The sequence below is a fragment of the Gracilinanus agilis genome, chromosome 3, assembly GCF_016433145.1.
Source record: "Gracilinanus agilis isolate LMUSP501 chromosome 3, AgileGrace, whole genome shotgun sequence".
Lineage (NCBI taxonomy): Eukaryota > Metazoa > Chordata > Mammalia > Didelphimorphia > Didelphidae > Gracilinanus > Gracilinanus agilis.
The window spans coordinates 230,376,448-230,390,731 of NC_058132.1; the positions used below are offsets into that span (position 1 = coordinate 230,376,448).

At 32.9% G+C, this 14,284-nt stretch overlaps 1 protein-coding gene across 1 annotated transcript in view; it reads left to right on the forward strand.

Annotated features, from left to right (window-relative positions):
• CALCRL (calcitonin receptor like receptor) overlaps positions 1-14,284 on the forward strand; it is a 115,798-nt gene that overhangs the window by 55,359 nt on the left and 46,155 nt on the right. Inside the window, exons 2-4 of the mRNA XM_044669722.1 lie at positions 8,066-8,156; positions 8,292-8,394; positions 13,835-13,927. Coding sequence (XP_044525657.1) covers positions 13,874-13,927 — 54 coding nt within the window. The 5' untranslated portion in view covers positions 8,066-8,156; positions 8,292-8,394; positions 13,835-13,873. The remainder of the gene's footprint in view (positions 1-8,065; positions 8,157-8,291; positions 8,395-13,834; positions 13,928-14,284) is intronic.

A 14,284-nucleotide genomic window follows, 5' to 3' on the forward strand; every position in this document is an offset into this window, starting at 1 on the left:
CTGGTACATAGTGGGGATTTAATAAAATGCTATCTTTTTCCCCTAAAATGAGTAAAGGAGGAGAGAGAGATAGGGACTGCAATTAATCTAAATAAATTAGAAGGAAAGGAGAGAAAGAAGGAAGAAAGGAAGGAAGGAAAATTGGTCATCTGAGCTTCTTAGGTTATTTTGAAGTCTTCCAGAAAAGAGAGAAAAATAATTTTTCTTCTCAAATTGACAAAAGCTATTTTCATAAAAAGCACACAAAGAAGTTGACTTGTATCATTTGTCTGGTCATAGTAGTGTCAGAACCTGCCACCTGATTAAGATGTGAGATATAGGTATGGAATGTGTAAAAGTATGTTTCCAGTCATGAAAAAATGTCTCTTAATTTGCCCTTCTTGGTAGAACTGAGGAAGATTGAAGAAAAAAATCTCTTCAAAAGTCTTTCAAAGCTTAAAAAGTAAAAATTTAGAATGGAGATATTTTCACTATTCATAGCTTTGATTTTTCTACCTTTCCTTTTTGCTTTATATAACAGAAAAAAGAAGCAAAGGTATCAGTAAAGGACACAATCTCTAACTATGTCATTTATTAAAGTGAGATTTTAAATGTAGCCATAGTAAATTAAAATATGACATCTATAGGTTGGTTAAAAATAACAAATGACTCAAATTTGAATTTTTCATCAAACTTATTTGAAATTTATTCTTTACTTCTAATAAATCCATTCAGCTCTAAGGATAGAGATTTGAGAGGAGCTGACTTATGGACCAAGATAAAACGTGGTAACTGGAGCAGAAGTAAAACAGGAGTTAACTGGGTCATAAAAAAGGAAACATTTTGTGTGCTCAGGAAGAAGAAGGGTAGACCAAATTGGAAATAACTCTGTAAGGACTAGAAACCACTAGTCATCTGTGAAAAATCAGGAAAAAGTTGACTGGGACAATGATCATCAAAGCAATAAGACTTGTAAAAGGACAGTTTACTTATAGAAAAGGAAAACAAAAGCATCATAAAAAGAAAGTTTTGTCAACATGGGGTCCAGGGATATTTAATGATTCCTGAATAAAGGATCTGGTTAAAAATAAAAAATTAACAGTTTAAGAAATCATGTGTTGGGAATTAAGATGCAGGTTAGTAAGTAACATTTTGATAAGTATGACAGGCTAGATATTTATTTGGCCACAGAGCATTATAATTTTAATGTTGATTAAAGCAGAAAATTGTTGAAAGTATACTAGTATTATCTCTGAATTTGTGTGCTTCAGAATTTATTTTTTTACTAAAGTTCTGTCTTGATTAAGGACAATGGGAAGACAGGTCAAATGCTACTGTGCTTTTTGGATACCTGAACCTTGAATTATTATAATGGTGTTATACTTACAGAGGGATTAACATAAGATATTCTCTGGTATATCATACTCTTTTATGTCATTAGAATGCTATATTATTCTTAAATCCTGGAGTTCCAAAAGAATAAGAACACAGGAAAAAATTTTAAAACAATCTCTCTTGTACCCTACTTTAACATCAATTAAACCTAATTGCAACCTAAGACAGGAATTTAAAAAAAATTTTACTTCATTCTATTCTGAGGAAACAACTATAATAATGTTTATATGATTCATGAGGCTGAAATGTAGGAAGATAAAATGACAATAAATATTACAACTACTGATGTGGCTCAAAAGATTTCACTATAGGGAGCAAAGGAAGCTTTTACATTGTTAAAATGTCAGTTTCTTGGCTAAGCAGACTCACATGAGGACACATTGAGTACACCAGTTGGGTAGCATTAATGCTTTGACTTCAGTCAGCCTCATTATTATTTTTATTTCATGACAAGATTCAATTGTAGCTTCTGAATTTCACAAAGTATCTTCTGATGCCTTGCTATGAATAGAAAATAATTTAACCAGATTTGAAAGAATTAACAATGAAATATTAAATGGATAATCGAGGGATGGCAAATGTATTCATTCACAGACAAATGTGGAACAAACTAAAAATGGAAAAAACAAAGTAGGAAATGATGCAATTAAAGACTGTATGTTAAAAAGCAATGATCCAGGAAACTAGGTACCTGACAAGCAGGTAGTAATGAAAACTACTATTTCTCCACTGGTAATATTTGGAGTATTTTCCTCTTCATTTTGACCTGCTGAGAACAAACAATGTACCATGAAGCTGCCCCCTCTCATAAAATTTTTGTGGGTCAGAGAACAAAAGACCCACCATGATGTGGTCCCTACCTTATAACTCCTTTGTGTCAGAGAATTCCTAGAGTAAAAAGGAAAAAGTATTTTACTTCTGCCATTGCCCTTCCAACACTGCTAGTGGAAGAATTTTGTGAAACCCAACACCAAAAGCAGGCAGAGCAGATCTCATGCCAGGAACAGCATTGTCAGCCATTGAGTGGATGGGAGAATTTTCTTTATATGTGTTTGTCCCTACTTTCAACATGTTCTAAGTCCTTTCTTTGTTAGTAGTGCATTACCTAAAAAAATGCAAAGGTAAGACAACTTTCTTAGCCTCAGAGGAAGGGGCAAAAAGAAAAGATAGTGCCATAGGTAATTTTGGGAGTAAATGAAGGAAACAGAATTATTAAATATAGATGGTAAAGAATTTTTATACTTCTTTACATATTGTTTATTTTATAAATTATTTTTTAAATATTTTTTTATTTTTAGAAAAATTTTCCATGGTTATATAAGTCATGTTTTTACTTTCCCCTTCACCCCCTCAACCCTCCTCCCCACTCTGCTATAGCTAATTAGCATTTCCACTGGTTTTAATATGTGTGGTCAGTCAAGACTTATTTACACATTATTGATAGTTACATGGATGTGGTATTTTCAGGTCTACATCCCCAATCATGTCCTCATCAACTCAAGTGTCCAAGTAGTTGTTTTTCTTCTGTGTTTCTACTCCTAAAATTTGAATTCCAAATTTTCTTTTCTTTTCTTTTTTTTAAACCCTTATCTTCTGTCTTGGAGTCAATACTATACTATTTATATAGTATTGACTAACAGGCGGAAGAGTGGTAAGGGTTAGGCAATGGGAGTTAAGTGACTTGCCCAGGGTCATGCAGCTAGGAAGTATCTGAGGCCATATTTGAACCTAGGACCTCCCCTCTCTAGGCCTAGATCTCAATCCACTTAGCTACCCAGCTGCCCCCTGAATTCCAAATTTTCACCCTCCCATCCAGCTCCTTCTTAACTCAGTGAGAAGGCAAGCAATATATCACATGAAATCAAACAAAACATATTCCCATACTAGCAACATTGCACAAAAAAGCAAGAAAAATTAAGAGTGAGAAAATTATACTCTAAATTATACTCAAAGTTTGCTGGTTTCATCACTGGAGGTGAAAAGCATTTTTCATCTATTCCTGTGGAATTCTTTGATCACTGTATCCATCAGAGTAGTTAAATCTTTCACATTCTTACAATGTGGCTATTTCTGTGTATAATGATCTCTTGGTTCTGTTAAATTCAATTTGTATCAGTTAATAAAGATCTTCTCATGTTTTTCTGAAATGAATTCCACAATATTTCTTATAACACAATAGTCTTTCACAGTCATATATACTACAAAGTTTGAACTATTTTACAATTCCACTAACAATTACCCATACTTTTCAACATGTTTATAAATCTTCAAATAAGTAATTTATTAAAGTATTCATTTAATTCTTGAATGAGAAATAGAGTGATAACCTTGACTTGGCATCAGGAAGACTTTAGTTCAAGTCTCAAAACTGACACAAAATAGGTGTGTTCTAGGCAATTTTCTAAAACTGTAAATTGTAGAGAAACTAATGACATGCTTCCCAGAAGACATTTTCTCTTCTGACAGTTCATTTACCAATGCACTCAAATAGGAGTAGATCTAGTCCTTATTTCTGTTCTTTTACCAGTATCATCCATGGCCTAAAGAGAGGGAAAGAAGAAATATTGTGACCCTGAATCTGGTCTCAAATAAGACTAAGATTCTTTCTAGGGAGAGTCATTCCATAGTAGGATAGGGGTCAGATATTTTACTTCTCTTTTTGCCATTTGTTTCTCTCAATGTTTCTCTCGACCTCTTTCTTTCCTTCCTCCTCTTACTCTCCCTTTTCCCTGTTCTCTCCCTCTCCTTGCTTCCTCCTTCTCCCTCTCTCTTTCCTTGCCTCTCCTTTCCTTTCTTTCTCTTCTTCCTCTTTCCTCTTCCTTCTCCCTTTCTACAGTGGTAAATACTTGAAATGTGATACAGTAACCCACCGCTTCTTACACTCTTCCATAGAAATAAAGACAACTTCATAGGATAGACTAGATATTTCACATTCACTTTGTATCTTTACTAACAAAGAAACACCCTGACACAAAACTTATAGAGCACTGAGCACAACTTTGGTTTTAGCCCTTCTACTACAGAATTATTCCAGTGAAAGTTCTTCCCTCCTCTGAAGAACTGCTGGAGAAATCATCTCCTTGTTGGCCAATAGCACCTGGTCTCATGAATGCCTGACTTCCCAAGTTCATTAGTTTGCTACACAGGCTAGGAAATCTTCCTTTCAAAATTGTTCTTTAGCCACCCATGTTCAAGGAAAGAAATAAAACAGAAGTAAATGCAAAAGTTATTAGGTTCAGTCTCGGGCATTCTTACAAAAATAAATAAATTCATCAATACATATTTATTTAGTACCCACTACTTGCCAGATATTGGGGTAAGTGTTGGGGATACAAAAAAGAGGCAAAAGACAGCCATTTCCCTCAAGGAGCATACAATCTAATGGAAAAGAAAATAAATATATATTCCTGATGTGCCTTTGCTTCCAGGATAGAAATGGGAGAGATAGGGAGAAATCTCCTTCTTCTTTTCCTTGCTGGAGATCAAAGGAAGATCTGAGATTGGCTGTCTCTCAACAGAGATATCTACTCAAACAGGAGCAGAAACTGTCTCTCTTTGTTCCTAATAATATAAAGAATGTGTCTCATTCTGGGTCAATCAATTATTCTCTTTGACCCAATTGCCCTTCTCTCCTCTTTTTGTGGGCTACAAGGTCCCAGTCAATCAACAGAACTTACCAAGTTAGCAAAGAACAAAGAGCAACTGCTTATACATCTCTCACAAACTACCAGAAAACATGACTCATTTGAAGGCTGGTGGAAGGGCCCAACCTCAGAGCCATATTCTATTGGTTTGGAGCTTACTATATTTTACTGATTTCCAGGAATTTGAAATAATAAAAAATAACTTTTGTATGATTGGGTAAATTGGGATATTGCAAGATCAATTTGTGGAAAAATTATTCAAATTGGCCTTTAAATCCTGACCAGTGATTCATTTTTCAACCTTGGGCAAGCCATTTACATTTCTTGGACTCTTTATCAGCAAAATGGAAAGGATAGATTAGACAATCTTTAATGTCTAACAGTTGAAACATACTATGATTCACAGGAAATCCCAGAACATGTTTTTTAAACCACTTTTTATATTCGTTTTAAATTAAACCAATGTGCATATTAAGGGAAATTTTGTCCTCATGTTTCAGAGTCACATATGTAGAACTCATCTTAGTATTATTTGGAAGAAACATTTGTTTTCTAAATGGGTTTAATATTTTCGTTGTTTAAGGATTCAAAAATTATATAAGTTTACAAACTGAAAAAGCAAAAAAAACTATCAACCTGATAGGTATAAGGACCCAAAATGCAGAGACAAAACGTTTTTCTTGCCGGGGGGAGGGATTTAATCATTATGGAAATTTGCTTTCATACATTATACATGTTTGTAATGTTGGTTTTGCATGGAGGGGGCAGGGTTCTCAATTAAAGGAAGATGGTGTTGGGGAGAGAGAAGGTAGAAGGTAGAAACCAGCTAAATAAAACAGAGAAAACATTAAAAACAAAGCAAAATAAAAGTATACCACAGTTAGGTTGTGAATAGCTTTAACTGCCAAATTTAGAAGTTTTGTATTTAATTCTAGTGGCAATAGGAAACCAGTAAAACTTCTTCAGCAAAGGAATGACAATCAGAATGGTACTTCAGAAATAAATCTTGGATCAGCATGGAAAATGAATTGATACAAGGGAACTTGACCTAGAAAAATAAATTAGGATATTTTTGCAATAATTAGGCCAGGACAGAAATGATTAGAACTTGAACTAGAGTGGTTAGTATCAATGAAGAAGATGGGACAGACCCAGGAGACTTTGACAAAATAGAATCAACAAGATTTAGCAACTGATCTGGAATAGAGGTGAGAGGGAAGTGTAAATGAGAACTTCAAGGTCATGAACATGGCTAGTGCATAAAAATGGCACTGCCCTTTATAAGGAAGAGGGAATTGAGAGAAATGCCAGATAAGGGTAAGGAAGGGGGGTATGAGTGGGTAATAAAGAATTATGTTTTGAAAATGTTGATTCTAATATTTCTAAAGCTCATCAGTGAATAGGAGATGTAGAATTTCATCTTAAGAGAGAGATGAAGGCTGGATATGTAGACTTTGGAGTCCTACAGAGAGAGATAATTCTTACTCTCTTATTACCATTCATTTCAATTGTACTAAAGCCATTGATTGTCAGTTGTAAATGATATTTATAATGAAAAGCACATGTTCCTGAAATAGCATCCAAATCATCAGAGAAAATTGAGTTTTGCCCAGTTTTTGTGTTAAATATTTTATTATGTCTTTGAAAGGCATTAAAGATGACTCTCAACTACCCAATACACACATTCTATTCAGTCATTTAAGATAAATGGAAATATACAGTAAACCTTATTTTTCTTCACCAAGAGTATTAAAAAAAGTAACTGATCAATGGCTATGAGCAATGTATACTCTAGAGTTTACATATTAAAAAAAAAAGGTAATGAATTTAAATAGGTTCTGGATGTAGTTATAACAAACTATGTCAATAATATTAAATTAAATTTGAAGAAAACATGTAACTTTAAGCATATTTGGAAGGTGTTAGAGATTCTCTAACAGAAGTTGTTGGAATGACTTGGATAAAAAACCTTCACTTTCTTTCAAAACAAATCATCAGAATCCTATATTTTTTTTGAGATGTTCAAATGTTATCACTTCAATGCTGACCTACTCTGATCTCCTTAGAAACAGCCTTTCCTTCTTTTGGTTCTAATTATTCACATTGGAATTAATCTCTTTCTTCTCAAATATTTATAGTATCACATCCAGCATTATAGTTATCAATTTACATATCTCAGCTTCTCTATTAGAATGCAAACTTCCATGTCATTCATTTGAATCTCCTCTTGTGCCTTAGAAGTAGTAGCATCTTCACAAATGCTAACAGAATTGAACTGCAAAATAAAAACTACTAAATTGTTTTCAAAATATTTAATGAAAGTTAAATTTGCCATGCTTTTCACTGTTAAATCTATAGCTAAATGTCATCAGGAAAGACTGATTGGGGTAAAATTAATGAAAGAACTAATGAATAAAATGAAATGAACAGCCTAATCCAATAATTTCATAACGAAGATGGGGAAACTGAGACACAAAGAGAATAAATTACCTCCCCAAGTTTACATAAAATAATGTTTGCTAAAAGTGGAACACATATTTTTAAATAAATATTCAACATTATTCCCAATAGACCTTGTGTGTAGGGTAATAATTATAAATGATAGGGATCAATAAATGTTAAGACTATGAGAGACTAGAGTTTAAATTTAGTAATTGGGGGTGATGATCAGTTCTAGAGTTTTAGTTGAAATCATTATGTTAAATTATATTAAATGAATTCTTATCCATAAATCTCATGCTATAAATTTAAATTTTATTTTGAGACAATGTATCTAATTCAATATGAAAATCAGGTTAAGAACTATTATATACAGATAGTCAGGTAACATTAAAAATGAAAATTAGAAGGAAGATTTAAAAATTCAACAGCTATAGCCAAAAAACACATTTTATGGCTATACATTTTCATATAAATAAAGTTAATGGATTAAAACTTTACAAATACTTACCATAATAAATTAAATTTTGATGATGATAGTAAAATAATAACTATCCTTTATGTAGTGCTTTAAAACTTTCAAAAAATGTACAAATATCTCGTTTTAGGTCTTGACTATTGGTTAAAAATAAGTCTTCAAAGCAACTTCAAGTGGACTCCAAGGGAAAATATGGTTCAAGCGTGGGAAAAATTGTGTATGTAAGTATGAGCAAAGCAGATTATTTCAGAATAATGTGATCTAAAGTCACACCAGTCTATTTTCCCCTGTAAAAGCATATTAGTTTTTCATTGTATTACTTTATATTTTAATACAATGTTTCCTGACTCTTTTAGGTTAGCTCAATCTCTATAATAAGTTATTGCTGATAGAAGAGAAAGAAAAAAACAAGATTTCTCAATTAGAAAATTGCTAGAATTAGAAGACAAGGACTTCAAGGTGAGTCAGTGACATGATTTCTATTCATCAACACTGTGCTGTCATTCCAAGAGGTAATGAAAACAACATAGAGTATAAATGTGGAAAAACAATTTGAACACTCTTAGCTACATGTTCTACTAATACTATCCCCATAGCAACACTAATGACAGGTTGAGTGGTAAAAATTGACTTGATTTTTCATAGCCCAATGGATAAGATTTATCTGTAGCAGGTATTTTTCACAGAGAACATTTCTCATTTTCTTTGTTATTGAAGTATTATTTCCAAGGCAAAGCCTTCCCAACCCCACCCCCTGCTTATTAGTACTCATTTCTTCTTCACTTTATCAGGTATTTATTTCTTTATAAATGTTGAACCTTCTCAGTAGGATGCGAGTTCCTAGTAGTCATTTTGTTTTGTTTTGCCTTTGTAACCTGAACATTTACCAGAGCAACTTAAAAATTATTAGCATTTAGTAATGCTTATTGTATTGAATTCAACAAATATATATATTTTAAATATATAGAGATAAGTATAAATATCAGATTTTTTAAACTTTCTTAGATGGACACACTTATTGACTGGGATACTCAATGAACAGAATTGAAACTGTTTAGGTTTTCTAATGTCCTGAAATTCTTATCTATTTTTAAACAAACATTTATTAAGTGCTTATTAAGTTAAACACTGGAAGATGAAAGAGGAGGAGCAGAGAAGGGAGAAAAGAATCCCTGCCCTCAAGGAGAGTACATTCTAATGTTGGGAAACAATATATAAAGGAAAGTTGAAAAAAAGATGCTAGGACAATACAGTTGGGAGGACCATGGTAGATAATTTTAGTGTGAGATGGGTAGCCTAAATATTTTCTGTAAAATGGAAGTTCTGGAAGAACCAATCAACAAGATGAAGGACCACTACTAGAGGAGAATACTTCCAGTGAAAGAAATTCAGGGGTAGATGTTTTTTCATCAACTTTCCATATAGAATTTACCCAACAGATGGGAGATCTTTTCAGCAATGATGTTCATTTTCTCTTTCTCACTCTCACTACATGACTGGCCAAATTCCTTTTCCAGTTGTTCAAGTACTTATTGATCTTTTTTGATGCAACAGTGTGATACAATGGTAGAGTAGTGTGCTTGCAGTCACTAAAACCCAAGTTCAAATCTAACTGTATACCATTACTAAATATATAGCTCTAACCAAACCACAACCTCTGCCTCAGTTTCCTCGACTATAAATAGAGATAATAATACCACATGCCTCACAGGATTTTTGTGAAGATTAAATGAGATATTTTTAAGTGCCTGGAAAATAATAAACATTATAGAAATACATGATCCCCCCTTCCCATATCATTCCTCTACTAGTAATAATAAGCTCCCAACTACTTATGTTCATGCAAATTTTCATTGTGCTTTAGGTGACACACAGTTGTGACTCTTCTGATATCATAGTTATTTGAGGATTTGCAACTTCTAGAAGAATAATTTTTGTTGGTTTTGGGTTTTTTTTTTAATTTTAAAAAGCCTTTACCCAGAAAGGGCCCAGAGTTTTTGAAAGCTGTTCCCCAGATGTGATCCTAGTTCTTTCTGAGATCCCTTCCTTGTCTATCCAAAGTACTCAATTCTAGTGATATATACTAGAGATTAATTCAATGGGCACTTAGTTGTAATTATCTGAATAATGGGCATTTTTCTTCCATTTGATTTTATGTAATTACAGTTCAAAAATTTATGACTCATGAAAGATACTAAAATAGAATATATTATCAAGTTTGCTTATGTAATTTATAGAGATATCAATCAAAAGGCATTTCTTAAGTGTCTTCGATGTCCTAGGTACTGAGGATACAAAAAGAGGCAAAAGACAGTCCTTGCCCTCAAGAAGTCCCTGCCCTTCTCTAGTGAGAGACAAAACAAAACAAATGTGTAAAAACATGCTAGATACAGGATAAATAGGAAGTCATTAAAAGAAGGAAGGCATTAGAATTAGAAAGGTTGTTATTTGGTGGAGTTTTGGAGAAAGAGCATTCTAAGCATGGAGAAAAGCAAGCGAAAATGTCACATGATATCTTATTCAAGGATATTAAGGAGATCAATGTAATTGGATCAAAGAATATGTGGCCAGGAGTAAAGTACAAAAAGACTGGAAAGATGTGAAAGGAAGACTAGGTTAAGGGCCATGAACAGCAAATAGTGGATTTTGTACTTAATCTTGGAGAAAACAGGGAGCCACTATCGTTTTTTAGTGTTGGAGTTACAAGGTTTAGCACTGTGTGAGATGTTGGACCTATGCTTTGGGAAAATCACTTTGGTAGCATAAGCAATATTTTATGTGCTCTACCAAGAAAAGGTCAAAAATGGGAATATGATTTAAACATGAAGGTTGATGGCATATGTAAATTAGGGGAGCATGAAATAGTTTACCTGTCAGATCTATGGATAAAGGAAAACAAATTTATGACCAAACAAGAAACGGAATTTTACAAAATTTAAAATGAATCATTTTGACTATATTAAATTAATTTTTTTGTGCAAACAAAACAATGTAACCAAGATTAGAAGGGAAACAACAAACTGGGGGAAATATTGCAGCAAATTTCTCTGATAAAGTCCTTTTTTCTCAAATACATAGGGAACTGAGTCAAATATGTAACTACGAGCCAATTGAAAATGGTTAAAGGATGTGAACAGACAATTTTCAGATGAAGAAATCAAAGCTATCAACTATCGTATCTGATATGACAATAAAAGAAATTGACAAATATTTGAGGGGATATGGCAAAATTGGGACACTATTGCGTTGTTGATGGAGTTATGAACTAACTCAATCATTCTGGAGTACAATTTGAAACCATGCCTAAAAGTACTATAAAATTGTGCATATCCTTTTATCCAGTAATACCACTACTAGGTCTATATCTTAAAGACATTAAACTTAGGAGAAAAAGAACTTATTTGTATATTTAAAGCAGCTCTTTTTGTGGTAGCAAAGATTTTTAAATTGAAGGAATGTCCATCAATTGGGAATGACTGAATGAATTGTTCTATATGATTGTGATGGAAACTATTGCACTATAAGAAATAATAGCATAATTTCAGAAAAAAACCTGGAAAGATCTACATAAACTGGTGCAGAATGAAGTAATCAGAACCAGTATCAGCAGTATGTGCGATGGTCAATTGTGAAAGACTTAGCTATTCTCAGCAATTCAATGATCCAGGACAATTCTGAGGCCTTTATGACAAAAAATGCTATCTACCCCCAGAGAAAGAACTGTTAGAATTCGAATGAAGATCAAAGCATACTATTTTTCATTTTGTTTATTTTTTTCATTTTTATTTTGAGTTTTTGGTTATATATGAGTATACACATACCAATGAGCAACATGGAAATATGTTTTTCCTGGTCATACAAGTACAACTCAGATCAAACTGCTTACCATCTCAGGAAAGATTAAGGGAAGGGAGAGTGGGGGACAATTTGGATTCATAGTTTCAAAAAATATATGTTTAAAATTGTTATTACATGTAATTAGGAAAATAAAATTAATAAACAAAAAGAAAATGGCCTTGGTGTCTGAATGAAAGATGGATTGGAACTGGGAGAGACTAAAGGAAGAGAGATCCACCAAAAGGCTATTGTACTATCCTTACCAATCTTCCACCTATAAGTCAATACACAGAAGTTAAGGGTTTAAAATTTAAAAAAAAAGGCTATTGTACTAACAGAAACAGAAAGGTCGCTATGTAGACATATTTGAGAGATATTGCAAAAGTGAAATCCATAGACATTGGCAATAAATTAGATATGAAGGATAAAAATTAGTGAGGAATCAAGGCTTGATACCTCAGTTGTGAGCTTGAAGAAATGGGAAGATGAAAATGATGCCCTTGACATTAAAAAAGGAAAGTTTGGTAGAAGGTTTAGACATAAGGGTAATGAGTTCAGTTTCAGATATGTTTTGCTTAAGAAGTTTATAGGACATCCAGTTTGAGATGTCTGAAAGGTCATTAGAGATGTGAGAATGGAAGTCAGCAGAGAGGTTAGGGTAAGATAGGTAGGTAGGTTTAAGAATCCTCAGTATAGAGATCTAAATTAAATCCATGGGAGATGATGAGGTCACCAACTGAATTACTAAAGAGGGAAAAGAGAAGAAGGCCCAGGAGAGAATCTTTGGGGAACTTATGGTTAGAAGGCATTATATGGAAGATCATAGATGAAGGATGAAGAACAAAGATGAAAAGTGTTTGATAGGTCACAGTAAAAGGAGGTGAGAGTGGTGTCACAAAAACCTAGAAAGAACAAAGTATCAAGAAGGAGAAGGTGATCAATAGTGCTGAAGAATACAGATTGATCAACAAGAATGATGGTTGAGAAGGAAGAAGTGAGAAGATATGTTGACAATAGCTACCAGGATTTTGGTTGAGTGGTAGATAGGGTAGAGCCATTAGAAATTAATTACCAACATGAGTTGGATGAAGGAAGTCTTCAAGGAGTGTTTGGGTTTTATCACTAAAGGATCACTTATTATTTTTACACTATTATAATCAGGGCCAATTTTTTTTAAACCCTTGTACTTCGGTGTATTGTCTCATAGGTGGAAGATTGGTAAGGGTGGGCAATGGGGGTCAAGTGACTTGCCCAGGGTCACACATCTGGGAAGTGGCTGAGGCCGGGTTTGAACCTAGGACCTCCTGTCACTAGGCCTGACTCTCACTCCACTGAGCTACCCAGCTGCCCCCGATCAGGGCCAATTTTGAGTGATGTTATTCATTTAAAGTATGCCTCATGGTGAAAATATTTAGAAGATTCAAGGTTACCTTTCATTTCCCAGTTAGCAAATCTAGGGTAATTCCCATCTAAGTTGACATTCATGACATGCAAATAATAGCTCATAGTAAAAATTATTTAATTTATCACCCAAACTACTGAGATGTCAATGAATTAAATTCAATGTTTTATTGGAAAGATTAATAAAAACGTTGTGTAGAAAATTTCCCATTAAAATTCTGAGATTCTTAAGTACATGTAAAATACTCATTTTGATAGTTCAACTGAAATCAAATATTTAATTTTCAAAACAATGAAGATTACTGATAAGCATGTTTTTGTTAATGGAAAAATATAATGTAAAGGTCTTAAAAAGCCAATACTATTTCCTGATTTATAAGGCAAATAGAGGGCATAATAGAATAATTTTGGTGCAAGATGGCATATATTCAATTATGTGTAATTTTGATACTTTTGTTTCTTGAAAATAAATGCTTTTGTTTTTGGAACATAAATATCATTCTTAGTTTATATCTACATTTCTACTTTGACCATCCTTAAAAATAAAATGTGTGTTCATGTGTTCATGTATGTATGTTCACAAATATATATAATATAAATTGAGCATTTAAAATTTTTTGTTGAATATGGACATCACATTCTTTTCATTTCTTTGTTACAGAACAATCTAATTTTACATGATATTTTGGGGTCTATTTTAATGATGGAACAAAGGTGGATACTGGTATTTCTACTTCTTTTGACTACTTTTAAGGTAACATTTGAATAACTGAAATATGTATTTGTTTTTTGTTTCATGATGCTAGTAAAAGAAGTGAATAGTGATGTTTTGTATAATTTAATTTGCTTCAGCATACCAATAATTGACTGAAATCATTATCTTCTCTGGAAGATATTACAAACAAAAATAGAAATGAAAAAGCTAAAAGTTTATTCCTCTTCTTAGGAATATTACATAATTTTTCTAACTCTAAAAAACAGCTGCATATTAGTTTCACAACCTTTGCCTTTTTTCAATTAGGGCAATGCTACAGCATCAAATAACAATTTTCACAATGACTGATTGAAAATGCTATTTAAATGAATCTCCTTTCATTCTTCAATTTAGTTT